This window comes from Hirundo rustica, chromosome 1 (genome assembly GCF_015227805.2).
Source record: "Hirundo rustica isolate bHirRus1 chromosome 1, bHirRus1.pri.v3, whole genome shotgun sequence".
NCBI lineage: Eukaryota > Metazoa > Chordata > Aves > Passeriformes > Hirundinidae > Hirundo > Hirundo rustica.
Window position 1 is genome coordinate 84087082 of NC_053450.1, and position 21532 is coordinate 84108613.

General features: G+C 42.1%; 2 protein-coding genes across 3 annotated transcripts in view; one reads left to right on the plus strand and one right to left on the minus strand.

Moving 5' to 3' along the window:
* PIGN (phosphatidylinositol glycan anchor biosynthesis class N) overlaps nt 1-4161 on the minus strand; it is a 99900-nt gene extending 95739 nt beyond the window's left edge. The window contains exon 1 of the mRNA XM_040073434.2: nt 4113-4161. The gene's annotated coding sequence lies outside the window, so the exon portion shown is untranslated. The remainder of the gene's footprint in view (nt 1-4112) is intronic.
* Nucleotides 4162-4605: 444 nt separating this feature from the next.
* RELCH (RAB11 binding and LisH domain, coiled-coil and HEAT repeat containing) overlaps nt 4606-21532 on the plus strand; it is a 76952-nt gene continuing 60025 nt past the window's right edge. For both annotated transcript variants that reach the window (XM_040067374.1, XM_040067390.1), the window contains exons 1-2: nt 4606-5089; nt 21051-21140. In XM_040067374.1, the coding sequence (XP_039923308.1) occupies nt 4606-5089; nt 21051-21140 (574 nt within the window). The remainder of the gene's footprint in view (nt 5090-21050; nt 21141-21532) is intronic.

Below are 21532 nucleotides of genomic sequence, written 5' to 3' on the forward strand. Positions count from 1 at the left end.
ATTCCCTTCTACAAAGCCACACCTGAATGTAACACACAAGTAATCATTAACTACTGATACAGGCTGTTCTCATTAAAAAACATTCCCTTGAAACTGGAACAGATATATAATTTCAGGGACATGGCAGAGGTCTTTAAGCACAAGCTACTAATGCTATGAGTCTCAACATTTGCATTATTTGGCTCCTGCAAACTATCAAAATATTTTAGAGCTTAAGAGTTAACAAAGCACTAAAATTTATTTTTAAGGTCTGAAAGCAAACATAATCATAATTACTTTCAAGTTTCTTTTGAAAGGAGGTAAAAGTTAGCCTTTAAGAAACATATATAGACAAAGATTCTTTCAGGCAGCTCAGTTTTAGAAGGAAACTTAAGCAACTCTGTGTAGAACTACAACTCTGTGTAGAACTCACACAGAGTTAGTAGAATTCAGAGATGAGCACTATTTTAAAGTAGAAATCGGATTTGCTTCGGATAGTTCTCCATTATTTTGTTCCCTGTGCCATAATTGGAATCTCAATCATATGAAAAAAGCTACCCCACTTCCCCACTAGAACACATTAATTCATATACTTCACGTATTCAGCACAGAAAAAAGCCCCAGAATGTACCTAATAGAATTAATTTATTTGAATGAAATTAACCTTCTGTGGAAGCTGAAACAGAAGCCCCCAAAAGCCTGTGCATTCACTAGCTGTGAGAACAGCTGGTGCCGCACCAGAGTAGTGCAGAGAGAAAGAACACACCCAGGACCCTATCAAACAACAGAGGGAACCTGAAACTGGTCATATGTTTTAGTTTATTAAACTCTCAGGCATTAGCTCAAGATTTAACACTCCTACCAAAATCAACACAGTAAAAGCAAAGTCTGTTTTTTTCTACTCATTTTCATCTCCAGGACCACAAATGTAAAAATTCATGAAATAAAACATGCATAGAGTGAAAAAACCACCTCCTCCAAAAAAACCTCTTTTTTTGTATAAGCCCACATATTTTGGACTCTTAGCTTCCCAAGATATACTTAGATATGTTGTTCTTCAGACACAGAGCTCAAATCCTTTAAAAGTTAGAAGGAGATAGTAACGCCAGTAAGAGACAAAGCAGCTTGATGAACAATCTGCCTCTCTCAGAATGACTACTGAATAATTAACTTGCAGCTGTCTGCCTCAAGTAAACCTATATAATGCTCCATTTTCAGAACTCATGCAGCTTTTTCTGCCTCACACATCCTTTGAAGCACTACACTATCAGGTTTTCTTCTCTGGTTTCTCAAAACAATATCCCTTTGGCACACAAGAAACTGCATTAAGCATATTGTTACAAGCACATTTTTCTGCCTATACTCTTCAGTCCTGGAATACACATTTCAGCGAAGTTAGCTTTTCCCCAGCCATCCATAAATTATTTTGGCGCAATTGAGTGACATCTGTAAATATTTAATTTGGTTTCACAAACCCAAACAAACCTCTGCCAAAGCACTGAAGCAGTGGAACACTTTTACACTGATTTTCGGCGTGGAAGAGTGAGAAAAGTTGGTCCTCCCTGCGCCAGCGCAGAGAAGCGGGCAGCAATGGGCTCCCGGAGGGAAGGGCAGCGGGGAGCGCTCCGAGTCCCCCACTCGCGCTGCAAAGCCCGCGCGCCGCCGCCAGAGGCCGCTGCAGGACCCGGCACGGCTTTCCCTCCGTCCCGGCAACGCACCAGAGCCGGCCCGCAACAAATCCACTCTCAACACGCTCTAACTCTCCAGAAAGGAGAGGAAAAAGCAGAAGGTTTCTTTAAAGGCTCTCAGTTACACCGGAGCAGCAACAGCAAACTGGCTTTGTCCCTATTTTTATTGTGATCCCACTGGAAATTGAAAGCATTTTCATCACACTGCTATTTTACTTCATGCTACAACCAGTTCATGCTCTGCCACTTACGGTCTATTTTGCGTATCAGCAACATAAAACAATACAGCAGTAATAAAATCCCAAGTTTAATATAGGACAGAATGCTACATTGAGTATAGAATTTATGGAGAAGTTATGCAAATCCAAAACTGGAAAGCACAGTCTTGCACAGCACACCACCATGTGAATGGAAGTTCGGAGTGAGTACTCAAGGATGCTTTGAGATCTCCATGTCACTGCTAAACAGTCACATTATTCTATTACCAAGAGTTCAGCCCCAATACGCAGGTCCTTGTGGATCAGCTTTACACAGAGCTTCCAGTGGTGGGAATGGAACATTTTCAAAGAAACGAAACAGAAACCAATGCTGGCCCTGTTTTGCACAGTTTTCACTGAGCCGAACTTCCTTCAGTAGAACACACTGCCGGCTGCTACACTCTAGCTTCAAGTTTTTTTGCCACATAACACACAAAGTAACCACTTTGTATCATCTTTTTCAAAGTGATAACTCCACACTTCAGAGGCACAACTTCATGGACTCAAGAGTTGTTAAGGCTGGAAAGGACCTCAAAGGTCATCGACTCCAGCCTCCAACACAGCACTGCCAAGTCCACCGCTAAAACACAGTCTTAAGTGACACGATCATGTGTCTTTTGAAATTTCTAGGGATGGTGATCCCACCACTTCCCTGGGCAGCCTGTTCCAATGCCTGACTACGCTTCCAGCGAATAATTTTTTACTAATATATAATCTTATGCATCTTAGGTAAAAATTCAATAAGACAAATTGAGGTAATTTCTTTTCCTCCTATCACTTGTTACCTGGGAGAAGAGGCCAACCTCCACTTTGCTACAGCTTCCTTTCAGGTGGTTGTAGAGAACAGGAAGGTCCCCCTAAACTTCCTTTTCTCCAGGCTAAATGACCCAGCTTCCTCAGCCATTTCTCATAAAACTTGTGCTCCAGACACTTCACCAGCTCCGCTGCCCTTCTCTGGACACGCTCCAGCCCCTCAATGTCCTTGTAGTGAGGGGCCCAGAACTGGACACAGGATTCAAGGTGCAGCCTCACCAGTGTCAACTATAGGGGGGCAATCACTGCCCTGGTCCCGCTGGCCACACTACAGCTGATGCAGGCCAGGATGTCATTGGCCTTCTTGACCACCTGAGCACACTGCTGGCTCATCTTCAGGCGACTGGCAATTAGCACTCCCAGGCCCATTTCTGCTGGGCCAGCTTCCAGACACTTTTCCTGCAGCCTGTAGCACTGCTGATGCAATTTGTCCAGATCCCTCTGCAGAGCCTTCTCACCCTCTGGCAGATGAGCCCCCTGACCCAAGGGGAATATCATTTTACTCCCTGTTCCCTTTATCTGGCTAAGGGGCTGTACATCATGAGGGTAACTGGCTTTGTCATTAAAGAGTGAGAGAAACAAGATATTTTGTACCATAGTCTTTTCCACTGTTTCCCCTTGCATTCCATAAAGGATAAACATTCTCCTTAGCTCTCCATTTGCCGCTGATGTATCTGCAAATAGATTTTGTTGTCTTTCACAGCAGTAGTCAAATTAAGTTCTAGATGGGTTTTGTCCCTTCTAATTTTCTCTCAGCATAACCTTAAGACAGCCCTATAGTCCTCCTGAGTTCCCTGACCCTTCTTGCAGAGGCCATCAGCTGACAATCCACCTGTGCTTGTACCCTCCCAAACTGCAGCAACACCTGATGCTGGGAGAAGGCTCACACGCCCCCTGGGAACGCAGAATTGCAGAACCACCTTGGCTGGAAAATGCCTCTGAGATGATGACATCGAGTCCAACCCATGACCGAACACCCCCACGTCACCTAGACCACGGCACCGAGCGCCTAGTCTTTCCTTAAACACCTCCAGGGACAGTGACTCCACCACCTCCTTTGGCAGTCCATCTGCCCGGGGGCCCTCGTAGGGCGCTGCTTTCCCCGGGAAGCCCTACCCTGGCCCAGTCAACGCAACCCGGGCGAGGGGCTGAGCCCCCAGTCCGGGTTCTGAGGCCAAGCCGAGCCCCGCATCCCTCCCGTCCTAGCAGCGCCGTGAGGCTACAGGGGCTGGGCGGCCCAAGCGGATCGGACCAAGCCTTGCGGGAGCGGGGAGGCGCAGCCCGTGTCCCCTCCTCCCCCTTCCCGGGCCGCAGCCTCAGGATCCGCCGCCCCCTCCCCGCGGGAAGCGCGCGGCGCTCACGCGCCAGGACTCACTCCTCTTCCCCCGCCGCGACCCACGGCCACTTCCGCTTCCGCCCACCCCGCGCCCGGCCCCGCCCCTTTCCGCGCCCACCGCGGGCGTGTCCAAAGCCACGCCCCCCGTGTGGCCGCGCCCCTCTGTTTCTCTCCCCCACTCGGGCCCCGCCCTAGGCGGAGGGGCGGGCGCGAGGGCCGGAGGGGGCGGGGCTGCGTGCGGGGACGCCGCTCGCGGTTGGCCGCGGGAGCTCTCGCGCGAGCGGGGATCCGGAAGCGGCAGTGGGGCGGGTGGGGAGGCCGCCGAGGAGGCGGCGGCCGGGAGTCGCTGCGGCCGCAGGTGGCGGCAGCGCCCGCAGCAACAGCAGCATCGTCAATATCGTCAGCACCATCGCAGTGGCCCGGCAGCGGCTCGGGCCCCGACCCTGCCAGGAGGGGTGTCTGCGGCGGCGTCTCCGCGCAGGCTTTGCCGCGGTAGCGCCCCGGCAGCGGTCGCGCCGTGCCGGGCTGTAAGATGGCGGCGGCGGCGGCGGCGGGCGGGGGCGGCAGTGTGAACCCCTTCCTCAGCGACTCGGAGGAGGACGAGCCCGAGGAGCCCCGGCCCGGCGGCGGCAGCAGCAGCAGCACCGAGCCGGGCGGGCCGGCGTACCCGCAGCAGCAGCCGGACCCGGCGGCGGGGAGCCCCGAGGAGCTGCCGGGTCTGCGAGCGGCGGCGCCGGGCGATGCGGCCGCGGGGGCAGGGGAGCCTCCGCGGGTGCCGATGGACGCGATAGCGGCGCAGCTGCTGCGGGACCAGTTCCTGCTGACGGCTCTGGAGCTGCACACGGAACTGCTGGAGAGCGGCCGAGAGCTGCCCCGGCTCCGCGATTTCTTCTCCAACCCGGGCAACTTCGAGCGGCAGAGCGGCACGCCGCCCGCCGGCGGGGCCCTGGGCAGCCTGGGCGGCAGCAGCGGCCTCGGGGGAGCCGGCGGCAGGGAGCCCGGGGCCGGGCAGCTCAGTAAGTGACCGTGGCTCGGGGCCGGGGGGGCTCCGGGAGGCGGGGACAGCCGCCGGTGAGAGCGCGGGGCTGGGCGGGGATGGCTCTCGGTGCCGCTGGGCGGCCGGGGAAGGCGCCTGGCATCGCTCCTTGTTCCAGTCATTCCATTCTGTCTCTAACCTGCGCCGTGCTGAAGGAGGCTGTAGGAGCGGGGCAGCCGGGAGCTGAGGAGTTGGGCTGCCAGAACCGGTGTTAACTTGGTCCCACAGTCGTGTTTTGATCGAGCTTCGGTATTCCTGTGAACGTCGCGGGTGTTTGCCAAATGTGGAAGAAGTAATTTTCAGTAGTGTCTTTAGTGCTCGCTGCCAAGGGATAAGTCGTACGGTGCTAGGAGAAGGAGTGGGGTGTTAAGCCGTGAGTGCTACATGGAAAGTCTAAAAACTGTCAGAAATGGGGTACAAGGAGCCAGGATGTTACTTCTGCTGGTGCGTCTAAAGATAGGTTTGAGTTTCACAGGTCTTGCACAACTAATAGAATGCTTCCTATTATTAACGCTGCCGTGTTTACCAAGTGTCTGTAATCTTTGACTAGCCAGGGAGATGGGGAGCAGTACATGTACTGAGTTGGTATAAGTTTCAGGGAGCAAAAAGAGCGCAGATGTTGGGACAGTTGTCACATAGCTGGCCTTAAAAGCTTTTGAGTTTTAAAAGTAGCACACATGGCTTGGAATAAAATCACTTGTGTAATTTGTCAGTGTTGCTGTCAAGACACGTAGGGGTCTGTAAAGGAGGCAGCCTGTGGAAGTGGCTTTGGAAAGAGAAGCTGACCAGCCACCTGACTTTTGAGGACTTAATGAACTCGTGGGAAGGTATTGAAAGGAATTGTGGGTAGCAGACTGGTGAAAGACTTAATTATGTGTTTACCAAGATACCTAAAGGCATTTTTGTGAATAGTCCTATGTTTTAGTTTCTTTTAAGAGTTTCTGATGTTGCAAAGACACGAAGTTACACTCTACGTTTGGAAATAACTAGTAGCATCTGGGTGGCTGGGATAATAGAGACATCTAAACTTTGGCTTGTTAGTGCAATTCAAGATATTTTTTAAAATGTATTTTTTCAAAAAAAGCCTGCTTTGTTGTTTATGTTCTGCTTGTCTTGTTTATGAATAATTAGAATTTCATACTTCTCTTTGTTCAACTGAGAGCTTCAGTGTGGTCTTCTTCGTGATACGATTAATGTATGTTGGAAAAACTTGTGCTTCAGGGCTTTGAACTGATATAAATTTCTGTTTCATCCCCAAGCTGCTTCCTTGGGGATTCCAGCCAATTTGATTGATTAAATATTCTCTTTTCTTTGTTAACATAATACGCAGTTATCAATACTGTGCATTCCCCAGAATTAGAAAAACAGCAGCCAGTGTAGCTGCGTTGTTATGCACGTAAAAAAAAAAAAATGACCTCTTACAGTCTTAGACCTATGTACACTTATGTAAGGACATCTTAATAATTATTTTGCTGGCCTGCTAATTGATAGATGCCTGTGGGATGTCTCTGTTAAAAGGAGGGAGGGGGCCATTGCAGTGGGGAGAGAGAGAGAGAAGGGGGAACTAACAGTTCAGACAAGTTTAATAGTACTGAGGTACTAAAATTAAATGTCATGCTAGATCTTATGCTAAAGGTGTGTCTTGAAAACTGATCTCTACAATAGGTTGAAGAGTGCATTTCAAAGGATTTTTTTGTCTCAACAGTGATTCAAAAGGCACTTCACATTAAGTGACATTGAAAGGTGACAGATGCAGAACAATGAAAAAATATTTTTATATAGCTCAAGTAGCTTTTTTAACTTAGTGCCATCAGACTTCCTTGCAGTCTGGAGTCTAGCATTGAGTTAGCAATTGTGACAGTGCTGTTCAGACTGAATCTGATTGAACAAGATCTGATAGTCTCATGCCCCTGTAGTTATGTCATTTTCCAAATCCTAAAAAGTAGATTGCAGAAGACTGATGGGCTGAAAATCATGATCTTTGGAAGAGTTCCCTCACTTTTTTCCTAAATATCTGCTATTACTTCATTTAGGTAGGCGATTGAGCTATAGTTCAGATCCAAGAATTAAGTCTCAACCGTTTCCTAAGTTAGTCAAAATGTCCAGTTCTGCTGAAAGATCCAGTCTGTTGTATCTGCTTTTATAAGAGTTGTGCATGTACCTTCTCTTGCTTTAACATGTCCAAAGGTATTTGAGAATAAACTACTAGTTTTCTTAATAGAAACTACGGATGTAGGAAGTAGTGCAGGTTGGCATGATTGCCATTTCAAGGTCATGTGAATTTTATGCTTCAGTGGAAAAAAAAAAAAAACCACATCATTTTAAAAATTATTTCCATTGATTTCTGAACTCAGAATTTCTTCTCAGTGCTAGCTTTGTACCTGCTCCTCCCAGCCCCCAAGTTAGATTAATTTCTCTGGCTTTGTTCTGAGATTTTTCGTAATTGGAGTGGATGCAGAAGAAGTATAACTGGCAATTCTTATTGAATGTGAAGTATGTTTGGAATGCTGCCTGAGGATTTCCACTGAGCAATAGAAAGCTTTCATACTTTACGTGCTGTACAGAATGGGAGAATTTCAGTACAAGTGTTCATTGCTTAAGAGGACTCTGCAAAGTGCCAGTCTGAACTCTGAGTGCATGCAGGAATTTATTTTGGTGTGGGTTTATTTCTGCTCTTCGTCTTCAAAGACTGTTACAAAAAGATCTTGCTGAAGTGTCATTGGATTTAAACAAGCAGCATCATGTGGTCAGTGAGTGACTTAGAAACTGTTTTGTCTTTGAACCATGCTTCAGAGCGCTTGGTTGCAACAACAAATGACAGTCAGATGACTGGGATTTCTTACTTCTTTGCAAAAACACCCTTCCTTTTTCCAGCAGCAGCAGCAACATCACATCTACAAACTGAGATTGAGATACACTGTGATGAAAAATGTGGAAATGTATCTTGCGTCTAGCAACTTTTCTTTTCTAGTTTGAAGCAAATTCTTGCTGTGAAGGAAGTAACACTATTCCTTTGGGTGCCCGGCACCTGTGTACAGTCATCCTTCATGTCCTGTATGTCAGTTAGATGTTCCCAAACTTCTGAGAGCTTCTTCCATTAGTTTCAATAGCAGTAGCTTCATGTCTGCTAGAGCACTTTTCTAATGCTATTCATGTGAGCAGTATGGTTTGGAAGTCCCTCTTTCTTACTGTATTCCAGGTCTTTTGCAAGGTTTTAGTCGGCACCAACACATTAAATATAAATTTTTGTCCCTATCATTTTTTCGTAAGAAGGTACAGTGCAAGTTGAGACACTCAAAATTTAGAAATAAAACTGTGGCTCAAATGTCTCGTCTGTGTTTCTGGACCACAAATGTGTTTGTTACACGCATGACTGTAATTCAAGCTTGTGCATAGTGGGCAAAGAAAACTTCTTTTTGATGTGATTGACATGATGCCCTTTGGTTGCTGTGTTTGATGAATGCCCTTTCCTGAAGGTATGCAGCTTATACTGGTAGGATTAGTGTAAATCTTAAAATTTGCCATTTATTCTTTTCTCTATTGCTACAAAAGTGCAACTTTGCCAAAATTTGGAATTGCTTTAATGGAAATCATAAGGGGGTTTGAGTACTTACGTTACATTTGCGGTTTTCAGGAGATAATTTTTTTCTAGTTATTGCCATAATAACACTGTTTATAACTTTCTGGGGATTTGATTCCAGTTATATTAAACTAATCCATGAGCACAAAGATATAAAGTAGTGCTGCTTCTTCATAGTAAACTCCTTGCTTTATTTATGGTTTGGAGTGTTTGATTTTCCTTTAGCAGTTTTGAGGGGGGGGCTGGTGTGTAATATTGTAATGCATTACTCCTTTTGCTTGTAGCCTTTGAAAATCAGTTGGATCCTACTGGAAAAAAGCCACGTGGGAAGAGTGTAAAAATTCTACCTTTGTGAGAGGGGGGTGTCTTGGTAACAGCTCTTCTCAATCCTGAATCACAAACATTGTAGTTTTGTGGGGGGCTTTGCCATGCCTGGTGTTTCAACAGGTTTTTGTTCTGAATGAAAATATACAGAACAGGGCTACTTCCAAACATTCATTATGCTTTAGCTTACATAGCAGTCTAAATAAGACTGGAAATTGAGAAGATGACAATTTTTTTCTAATGATGACTTGTTAGGTGTTTTGGTGTTGTCAGCTCAAGTCGTTGGCTTGTTACTTTATGAAAGCACACACCAGTCCTGTTGGCTGTATCTGCAGGTAGTGGGAGGTAGACTGGCAACTTGTGAGTAAGAGTGGTTTTACTACCTGATTTGGAGTATGTGCTCCCATGAGAAAGGACAGGATGGAAAGGTGCAGATAAAAAGGTAATCAAAGCTGCTGGTAATCAACAGATGGGAAAGGCTGGTTGTTGTCACTTTTAATGAAATACAGAAAACAATTGAAAGAGCTGAGGTTTGTACTTAATGTGGAAAGAAAAGGAGGCTGAGTTTGCTTCAAACCTGCCAGAAAAGAGCAATGCCTGGAGGAAACCTGAGAGGCTTGGTAGTGCTCAGATGCTGGCTTTACTGATAGAGAAGCCAGGTGAACTTTTTCTGTTGTGACTGCTTTAAATGCACTCCATTTTACTGACACTGGTGTTTCTGACATGTTTTCAGTAACATGCACTTCATAGCTTACAAGCTGCTCATGTTAAGGCTTTTACAACTGTTGGTCTTGTCAAATGACTGAACCTGGGTCTGCTGGAAGCTGTCTCTGATGGACGAGTCTAAGCCTTGGCTGATGTCTGTGTTGGGCTGCTTTGGGATGTAATGGTAGATTGTTCAGGAGGCAGGTTAGTACCAGTAAATATATATCTACACAAAGAAGTAACAGGATAAAGAGTAGCATGATAAGCATGACAGTTATGGACAGACAGATAAATATCGAGTCATCCACTGAGTGGCGAGTCACTATGATGACTACTTGTATTTTCCCCTGTCGTAACTTAGTGCACGTTGTGGTTCTTTTATTTTGTTCTGACTTCTCTTCTGTTCCTGTGCCAGAGTTCCTGTTACTTTTTGATATTGCAGAAAATGTAAGTGAACCTCTCCATATGGGAGCTGTAGCTAGTTCAGTTATGTGTGAGTTTAACCATCCTGTGGCTGAAAGCCTCAGCAAAACAAGCTGAATTTGTCCTGAAGCAGCACACCATTCTTCTGATGGTTGTGCTCTTAGGGAAAGAAGAGACTTTTTTGGGTAGGTGGAAAGAAGGAAATTAGAATGTCAGAACCAACCATTGGCAACTTTTCTAAGTTATCCCATATGTAATTTCAATTCTGTGAAAGTTTTATCAAATTTCCTGTAGCTTTTCTTCCCTCTGAGAATTAACCTTTTTCTTAACTGAAGATGTGACTCAAACTCTGTCCATCTGAGAGAATGCTTGCTGAAAATTTTACATGAGTTTCACTACCTGATAAAAAAGGTTTGTCTAGTATTTGCAAGCAAGTTAATATCAAGTAGATGTTGATATCAGCTATGTTGGGAGCTGATCTGTGTGCAGTCCATCTCTGCTAATTGAAAATCTGTAAATACTGGACTTGGATATTCTAAAAACACAGAACTAATAAAAAATCTTTTTCAGAGTGTTCTTACACTTCCCAACTAAGCTAAGATTTTTTACCAAATCTGTATTAGGCAACATATCTATGGAGCTTTCTAAAATACAGCATGAAGAGTCCTTTTTTAATGAAAAGGTGTGTGAAGACAGATAGAGATAGTGCTAAAGGCAATCTTGCCTCCAATATATTGCAGGTGTGTTAATTACCAGTGAGTGGAAACAGCCTTGCTCTCACAGCTGTGGGTGTGATAAAAGACAGAGTGAGGAAGCTGGTAGGGAGTCACTTGGAGTCTGCTGGCTGTGCTGGGAGGAGGAAGGGACAGAAAGGGTGAGGTGGCAGTGCTAGGGACAGGAAGGAGCTAGCTGGAAGTGCAGAAGGAAGAGAGAGAAAGAGCCAAAGCTGTGTGGAGCTGCCTATTGGAGGCTACATAGAAGAAGTATGAAAGACTTCTAGATAGCAAGGTGCTGATGATTGAAGCGTTCTGGAGTTTTACTAGAGGACTCTTGAGTGTTGTGGCTGTCTCTGCGACAACAAAAAGGTACATCCTGAAACAGAAATACTGCTAGGTTCAACCTGACAACTCCTGTCTTGAAGGTGTTAACTTGTATTTGGTTTTCTAGGGTATTGTAAAGTTACAGGTTTGAAAAGCAGTTGAAATCTCCTCTAGCATAGGCTAAAACATTGAGTAATTCAGTAAAGGTTGTAGGCCTTCTATATTTAGTCCTTATGTGAATGCCTGAGACATGCCACTAAGTACATTGAGTGTGTTGGACAAATAGTTAAAAATACTGTGTGGGGTTTTTTTGTTGTTGTTTTGGTTTGGGTTTTTTTTTTTTGTTTTTTTTTTTTTTAAGACAGACCAAGTTGAAAAAGCTCTTGAGAAACAGTGAACTCTTTCTTCCAGTGCACTGTAGGGCAGAGGCAATTTTCTTCCTCCCTTCCTGCAACATAACTCTGCATGATAGTGATGTAGCTGATTACTTTGTTGTTGAATTGAAGGAAATATTACTACGTAAAAAGTCACAGAATAAGAATTTTGTATTTATATAACAAGTACTTTTCATCTTCTTTGATGTTAGAGGAGAGAGAAAGCTAGGAGCTGTTTTGTCATTTGAGAAAAACTTTTGGAGTAAGACAAACCAGGGCAAAAATAAACTCAGAATCACAGTATGGCTGAGGTGGGAAGGGGCCTCTGGTGATCATTTGGTCCAGCCTCATGCCCAAGCAGAACGACTGTGATCTACAGCTGGTTTCCCAGGATCATGACCAGATGGCCTTTTAAGGATCTCCAGGGTCAGAGACTCCATCTCTGCTCTGGGTAATCTGTGCCAGTGCTCAGTCACCCTTACAGCAGTACTGATGTTCCAAAGGAACACTGTGTTTGTGCCCACTGTCTGTGGTCTGTCACAGGTCACCACTGAGAAGAGCCTGGCTTTCTCCATTTGTGCCCTCCCTTCAATTATTTATACACATCATGAGACTCCCCCTGAGCCTTCTCTCCATGTTTAACAGCTTTATTTCTCTCAGCCTTTCTTTATAGGAGAAATGCTTTGGTCTCCAGTTGCTAGTTATTTTTTGTCAATTCTCTAGAAACCACATGGACACAAGTTAAAACTTAACTGGAAAGTTTACTAGTGTCCTAAGATAAATATAGAAAGTGGACAAATGAGAACTTACTGAAATTTAAATATAAAAAAAGTGAGACAATACAGTGCTTGAGAATAAAGATAGATATTATCCATATACTTTAAGTAGCCCTTCAGCAAGGACCGCCACTTAAGGACTAAATTGATACAATTTTGCTTGATGTTAGCGTTTAACAGAAAGCTGGTTTACTGCACCAAATGGAAAAATCCTTGTGGTGTAAGTTAATGGATACATTTTGGACGATGGAGTCCTGCCGCATCAAGCATGTGGAGTTAATTTGATGTTGGTGGTGCGCTCCAATTTCTGCTAATGCCAGCTGGGGTCATGAGCTGGAAGAAGTACCTCCATGCCCTGCTTTGCCCTTAGCTGTTCTGTTTTGGGAGGGTCTGCTTGCTCAAGGGCACTGCAGCTTGAGCTGCTCCTTGCCCATCTGTAGGGGCTCAGGCAGGGTTTCGTGCTTTTCCTAACATCACACCCCTCTGGACCTCAGCATTCACTGCAGCAGCGTCCAAATGGCTTTGTGCAAGGCTGGCTTAGTTCTTTCAGACTCAACTAATTTGAATGCTGCCTGTGAGTGTCTGTGCAGTAAGCCTCTCTCCAAAAGCAGCCTGGTTTTGGTATATCTCTCCAGGAGATCAGCCCAGGTGAATCTGTATCATAACCCAGTTCTGTAAGCATGTTATTTCTGTGCTAGGGTACACAATCTTATCTATTTTCTACTTGTAATTTCATCTTTCTGATGAGCTTCTGCAGTGTGCCTGTCATGCGAGTGAGACTAATACATTTTTATTGCAATGTGTCGGCAAAGTATTTGTTTTACGTATCTGGTGGTTTGGTTTTTTTGTTGTGGTTGGCTGGTGGGATTTTGCTGGTTTTTTGCTTGTTTGTTCTTGGCCAGCAAGTGTAAGTTACTTTTCTCTAACCAGCTTTAGGGGTTTGCCCTCATATGCTTCCTATGAGTTTTTATAACTTGCTATTAATATGAAACAGGTAAGTGTATTGATCATCATTGGATTGCCCATCGTGGACTAGTGCTGAATGTCTGTTCTAGGTAATTGGTAAGTAGATCATTCTGACAGCTTGGAAGTTAATTTTATTCTAGTTGCTTTACGTAACTAAGTTTTCATTTCATTTGATGAGGTACTGAAGTCTTCTTTTCAGAACCTATCAACTTGGGAAATAATGCAGGTATCATTGATTAAAAACATCTGGGAGAGAGCAAAAGAGGCACTTGGGTTGCAAAGCAAGGTTATGTTGGGTCAGATGCTTACAGTTTTGTGCCTGATGCAACGAATTAATTTAAGGCTTTTTATTCCATCCCCAAGTTACCATAGCAATATGGAATATGTTGATCTGGTAAAATTTCCAAGTTCAAGTTGGTTTAAAATTTTGTTATATAAGTCTGTTTCTACTGTAAAGGTTGTATGCTAGATCACATGTCTGCTGCAGTGGATCAAGTTTGCTTTGCTGAAAGATCCAGCATCAGCAAGCTTGGAACAAGTTGAAACATAGCAGGAATTTTAAATGCAGCAGACTTTTAATACTTTTCAAAGTAATATTGCTCCAGAGATGTCTTATGAAATGTGGTACGGTTAAAATAAATTTGCAATTTTATTTATGGGGAATTAAGTAGTTCAATTACACTACATATCCATTTCAGTTGCTATATAAAGTAGTCACAAATACAAACAGTGAATTGATGATCACTTATTAAAGAGTTAATGGTGCCTGATATTTTGATTTAATGTAGAAAGGACTTCATTAAAACAATTTGGGTTTTCACATTATCCCACATTTTCTATCACACATGCTTTCTCTCTCAAACACACAGTTGGTTTACTCACATATGTATGTGTGTAGTTCAGTACTAATATGGGGCTTAAACATGTACGAAGAAATCCAAGAGGAAATTTATTCTTTTCCACTGTTAACCTACATCCCCGTTTTCTTGGCTTCTGCTATTTTGTGCCTGTGATATTGTGCAGGATAGCTGAAAATATAAGTTATTTGAGGACATGTGTTTTTCAGACCAGTAGCTCTAGAAAAGAACAGGCCATCTGGCTAGTTTACTCTAGGTCTGGAATGTTTAAAGTAGGTGAAATACCTTACTTGAAGACTTTTTTACTTGCAGAAAGAGACCTAAAATACCTCACTTGCAGAAAGAGACCTAAAATGTAAATTTATAAGTCTACATTTCCTTAGGTCTGAATTTCAATAGTTCTTTTATTGTATCTGTAGCACAGAGAAGAAAGGAAAAAAGTGTCAGACCTGAGTAATTTTCATAGAAGCTTTTTGGTTCAGATCTATTATCAGAGTACTTGCTAGTTTGCCTGTATCTTTGCATTTAAGAATTAGGTTGGGTGTCCTAAAGGTAAACTATATCCTATAAAATATGGGTACTCTTGTCCTTTGCAGATATCTGTGAATTTTTTTTCCTGACCTTTGATTTGCAGGCACCTTAAAGTTTTGGCTTTCATCTCTTCATGACATAATTTTCTTTTGGATGGAGAGTTTTCTGTAAGAGGCTCCTCCATGCAAGAAGGGGTTTATGTATATATTGGGAGGAGGAACAGATTAGCTCATCAGGAAAAACTTGTGTGTGTTTTCTAAAGTTACTTGGAACTGTATGGTTACTTTAAAGCTTGTCTTAGTAATAATTCATGGCTTGTTGGCCAAAAAACATTGGGGGCTTTTATAGCGTCTTACTTTTCAGAGATCTGAAAGAGTATCTCAGAGTAAGTTGGGATTTTTTTCCACATGTAGCTGTAATTACATGCTTTTCTGACATTGGTAATCCCCAATAACTTTCTTTGTATGTTAGCTTATAATTTATGGGTCTGTGTTAAGGTGTTGCATATTTGTTGGTCAAATTATCCTGTTTTGGTTTTTAATTCATAATAAAATCAAACCTTAGCAATTCCCTATTTTAATAATTTTGTTTTACAAAACTGATTTTCAGTGCCCAGTTCAAGAATGTAAGTGCAACTTATTTCAGTTGCTGCAGAGAATTGTATTCTGGAGTCGTATTGGGTTTTTTCTTACCTAGAAGCAGCCATAAAGATGATAATGCTAGGGAATAATTTTTGATAGCCTCAGTCATTCACTTACATAACTTTCGATGTCTGGTTTTATTCCGGATAAGCTAGAAGGCATTAACCTGAGATGGCTTCTAAGTGAGGTTGTACCAGACACTGAACTGGCAGGCCTTGCTTAATGCTTGTCCCTAGGGAAATCCTATGTACTGTAAATTTTATTTAGTGAAGAGAGTGTATTATCATCAAATAAAATTACTACTGGCGTGTTAAGTTGCTTGTAGGATAATTCCAACACTAATCTTAAAACATTTTAGCTTTGTCTAAAGTAAAAGAAAGAAAAAGACTGAAGGAAATAAAAATTCTGTGCTTCTGGAAGCAGAACTGTGCTTGGATGAATATTCAGAGTTCTTGATATCAATCTTCATAGTATCTAATAGCATGAAAAATGTTCTTAATAGTTTTTTCCAAGCCTGTGGCATGTTGTGTGTTCCTGTTTGATAATGCTACAGTGAATGACAAATACAATTGTATTAAGCAATTGGGTAGAATGTATTCAAAGAGTGCTCTTTTGCTTGGTTTTGGGGTTTTTTTTTGCAACGTAAAGTCATATTTCTCTTCTCCAAATAGTGATGTGTGAGGGTGGATGTTGGAGTCTACCTGCTGGCCCTGAAATAGCATTCTTAGGTATAAGTTATTATCTAGACCTTTACTATCTCAAAAAGCCTGAGAAGGTTGTATCTCCCTGTGATATGTGTGAGCTTTCTGCCTGCTGCTGTTTCCTCCTCCATATAATTCATGTAAAAACTGGCTTAAACTGCGAAATGTATTGTCCTAGTATGTGTAGTCTCCAGTGGGAAGCTGCTCTGATCCTGACTGGAAAGGATTCACTTTTAGTTCCATTTGTATGCTAATCAAAACCTGTCTTGCAGTAGCCATTTATTTCTCCAATCAGTGTAAAGTGTGGTTAACCACCTATTTCACTCAGCAGTTTAAAATATGGCAATAGTCTCATTTCAGGGTTACAGATATTTTTCAGTTCAAGTGAACATTTAGTTAGCGAAGTGGATCTGTCTTGTACAAGCATAATATCATTCCTTCTCTTCGAATTTCAAGGAAAAATTCTGGATTTCTGGGTCTTCATCTGTTCCATTTGATTAATTGTTGGTACACGATAACATGATTTCCTGTGCTCTTAGAGGAAATGTGACAACTGGGCTGCTTTATCAACTAGTAATTTTTAAAACCTATTTGGATGTTTGCAAAGTAAATTCAAATAGCTTCTAAAACATTAATTTTTAAAATATTTTTTCTTGAGCTCTCCTATCAATAAGTAATGCCACTTAATTTGTCTATGCTTTTAGCTGATTTACAGTGTCATGCATGTGTAAAGGTTATTTAATGAGATTTTGTAGAAGAACTGCAACTTATTTCTGGTTAATGCACATACTATGACAATATGGCTAATATGACAATACAGCTAACATGATCCTTCTTGGTGTCCTTAAGATAAACTGGTAAAAATAATCTCTTTATCATCAGAGTGAATGAAACATAACCTTTCTCATATTATATACATCAGTGGAGGGGGATTGAGATTTCTTTACGTTTTCCTACTTTGGTAGTTATGCTCAACTTTTAGGCAGAGCTGAATATATGCCATGGGAACACAAGCTGTCAGCAGAAATCTGCGTGTCATCTGGTGCCAGTTCTGGGCATAAGAAAAGAATCAAAATTTCTTTCCTCTGGAATGAAGCAATATTTTTAAAGACTGTATAAGTTAATATGCAAAATGTGATGTTGAACCAAATTTTTCACTTCACAAATGAAATTAAGTGCATTGCATTTTTTAACAAATGGGTTTAAAATCATCTTATCTTTGAGTATGTGAATGTTGGCATTCTGATTTTGCTCATCCTTTTCTAGTAGTAAAGGTAACAGACAAGAATTGTGCACAGGCTCTCTTTTGTTATCCAAATATGCCTCTTGGTATTTCTCTAGTATGAATTATGAAAACCCTAAGCCCATTTCACTGCTTCTCTATGCACTCCCTTGTTCCGTTTGAGGTGATCTGTGTTCTGCAGTTGGTTGTACCTGCTTGTCAAAGTTGTTCCTGTTACTTTGCTTTTACTGATTCTGAAACATGAAGCTGACAGCAATTATTCTGCCAGTAGTCACTAGGAAAGCTTTTAGCAAAAAGGAATTGCTAATTATAAAGTGTTTTAATTCAGAGAAAGAAGCTAAAATCCATGCACAGCAGGCTTGATAAGAATGCACATACCAAGACAACAAAATGGATTCCTGCTGCTGTGGCAGATTGAGATTGGGTTTCTTTCTGGGAAAGAAGCAGATTTCAGCCAAAGTGTACCTTTCCTTTTCAGTGGTTTCTCTCCAGGAGGTTGCTTTGATAATCTTGGCCAAATCACTTGAGACTAAAATTTTTATTTTTATTTTAAAAATTGAGTATATTTTCTACTTAAAATTTGGGGGGTTTTTTTAATTATTATTTTTTCCCCCTTTCAGTTCAGAAAATAGTTGTCTTTTCTGAATGCTGTAGTTGAAATGTGTCCGCTCAGTGTCCCGGAGTACAACTAGTTGTACTTTGTACAAATGATGATGTTTCACATTCCTCAGGTGAGCTGTGTGACTCAGTACAGCCGCTCCCTTTTGGTTCCTTCCCTTCAAACAGCCCTGCCCACTTTCCTAACAAATGAGGCTGTTGTGCTGCCAGCAGGGAGGTACCTTTTACACCCCCTGGATCCTCTGCAGAGCTGGTACATCTTTTATGGAAGTAAGACTATGAGGTTATAAGGTGTCATTCCATTATTTTCTAGACAATGGCATTAGCTTTAGGTTTAACTCCTGCTGCTGCCTGCAGAGATGGTGGTACACAGCAAGGCCACAGACACAGTTCCCAGGTGAGGTGATGGCGCAGGCCTGCCGCTCTTCACTGTGCGTGCTGTTCAGCAGCCCTGCCCGGCAGTGCCCGTGACTCTGCTGATAATGACCCATCCTGGGTTCGAGGATGTGCTGATGGGCGAGGACTTCTGTCATGGGAGAGAGCATCGGCGTGACTGGCAGGGAGAAATAATGGTAGCAGGAAACAGGCTGTGACGCTGGTGTTCCATTGCACACCTTCCTGAGTTTCGTCCATCTGAATCTAGCCATTTGTGCATCTTCACAGTGTCAGCCTGTATGAAAAGGAAGCCAGATGTTTGCTTTTATTATGAACACTGTAATGATAAAGCAAAGTGTAAATGGTGACTGTACAAGTTTCAAACTTGTAAATTGCCGCTGTGCATGTGGGGCTGGTGCATAAGGCAGTTTCTGGGTGTTGAAATGGTAAACCCCCTTGGTGTTGCCTGTTCTTGTAGGACCATTAAGGTTGTAGAACTGATTTTGTGAGTTGTTGGATTCACAGGTGCTGGTATGATCTTAAACAGCTGCTGTTGTCTATATCCTGAAAAAGATGGTGATTACCCCCTGCTTTTTTTATAGGCACGTGGGGTTTGGTGGTTTGGGTTTTTTTCAAGAAGCTTTTGGCTTTGTCAAATAACTTTGTGGTTTATGCCTGGGTTTGTTTTATCAGTTTTCAGAGGAGAACCTTGGCCTTTGAAGTGCGTCACTAGTCACATAAAGAAAAGGTTGTGTTGCTTATGATTTGGATGCTTCAGCAATTGTGATGTGGTTGACTTAACTTGAAAATTTGAGCATTATTTCTCTGATGCTACGTTGCTTCTGTTCACAGATCAGTTAGAATTTGATGCATTAATATGGCAAGAGTGCAGGAGGGAACAGTTTTATTTCTGCGTTTGCCATAGCAATGCTGTATGTGAGACTTGGTTACTTCTCTTCAACATGAGATTTTCATTGAGATCTCCATTTGAATGTTGTCTTGAATTTGATTTCAAAAAATGATCTTGTAGCTACCAATGAAATAAGTTGGAGCAATATCTACTCATCATGGTGCTGGGCATTTTGAAAAGTCAGTTCTAAAGACTCTCATGCTGTGCATGAATTAGTGTTTACTTTTGAACTTCATCTCTTTAAATATGATTCCCACTGGTTTATTTTCACAACAGCCCATTTTCCAAAGATGCTGTAAAAAGAAGAGTTTGTACTGTGGTGCTAAGCTATATAAAACAGCCTACAGAGAATTATTAAATCAGACTAATGTCTGAAAAAATTGCAGAGGCTGAAACTGGGACCTGCAAATGAGCAATGAGGTTTAAAACCGATGACTGAGTAGAGACTGAGAAGAGCAACAGCCTGTTTCATTGTTTGGATAAGAAAGTATTGTAACAGGAAAAAACCGCTTATGGTAGAGATAAACTGCGTATTGTCGTACACCTTATGTCCATGGAACAGACAAGGTTTTCAGGCACATCTTGATGCTGTGGAATTCAGCTAGAGTTGGTAATTTCAGTATCTCTTTTGAATGTAAGTGCTTTGATCAGTCTTAATTCAGGTATTCTTACTTGAGTGCAATGCTGGTCTATATGTAGAGAGGATGCCACAAGACCTTACAGTACAAGTTAAGCACATTAATAAAGTCATTAATGGAATTTGTTTTGTTTTTTCTTTTTTTACATAATGCAGAGTGGGAGGAGAAGTTAAATACTTAATGATGTCAGTCATGACAAGGTTTGACTGACAAGTGATGAAACTGCTTCTATTTCCACTGACAGATAAGAGGTTTTCTGACAGCTCTGTGGAGTTTGTTCTTTGTTAATATGACAACAGTTCTAATGTAATTAAAATTATTTCTGAAGTGCTACGTAGACATTAATTTCAAAAGGAGAGGAAAGATACTAAGGTAGTTGATATAATTTCTGTGTGTTCAATTATGTTAGGAACTTGTTCAATTTGAGTTCTGCTACCAAGTAATTTGTGCACTTTTATAATGAAAAGGTGAATATCTGCTTCAACAGGCTTATCAAAATTGCATTTTAGTTGATGGCTTTTTCTTTGCCATTCCCATGAAATGAAAAATGTCAAGATCAGATCCAAACCTTATGTGGGTTACTGAATTTCTTGATTTTTTTTCCTTCTTAAATTAAGAATTTAATTGTAGAGTGTGACTATTATACCTGCAGTAGCATGAACTGTGCTTCCTTTGCTTTTGTTAGATACTGTGTTCCTTAAAAAGCATTAATTAAGTGGGTATGCACTGAAGTTGAACGCTAGATCAGGAGAGATCTAAAAAAGTCTTTGGTCACATTGGCATGCCTTAAAATAGTAAAAGTGGGAAAAGGAGGTAGAGTTTTTGAGGTTTCTGTTAAATGGGGGCTGCTTGAAACTTGTCACACAATAGTTTGGTTTCTTTTACGTTCTCACCTGTGTGTCCAAGCCAAAGTCCCTGGCCCTTGTGGAGAAGTGCTACAATGAACTGCTCCTCATCTGCTGTGGACAGACTAGAAATGCCATCTTTTATGGGGAGCAAAAATCTCATACAGTATGTTCAGTGACCTTGCTGTAGTGCTGCATTTTTGTTCCATTTTACTGATGTACTCTTTAGTTAGCGACCTCCAGAAAATGCAGTAAAACTTGGGTCTTGCAGAACATGTAGCCTCCAATTTATGGTTTCTGAAATGATGTGCTGTTTTGACTTTGTCTATAAAAGACAGGCAGCTCTTCAGGATTCTTTCTGATTTTTTTTTTTCTTTTTTTTCTACCCCTTAAGATCGTGCTGGAAGCATCAGTACTCTTGATTCTTTAGATTTTGCAAGATACTCTGATGATGGCAATAGAGAAACAGATGAAAGAGTAGCAGGTAAGTGTTTTAGGAACCACAGAATGTTAATTTTACTGTTTAACTTGTTATTTCTATCATAAGTGTATTTAAATTAACATTTCTGAAGGTGACAAGATTTCACTGAGATGGTTTAACTAGTTGCTTGCATCATCCTTTAGACACTTCAGCTGTAATTGCTGTAAATATTCAGGCAAGTGTACTTGTGTATGGTTGCAGATGTCACCAGTGCAGAAACACGCAGTATACTTGAAAATTGTGCCCAGCCATTGACAATGGAATTGTATCCTGATATTGCCTCCTGACTACTACTGTTAAGCTGAAACATATGCTAAATTACTCTGCATAGTGGTCTTGACTACCACCGGGGGAGAGCTTTCTGACATAAAGATCTCTTGCAAGTCATCTCTTAA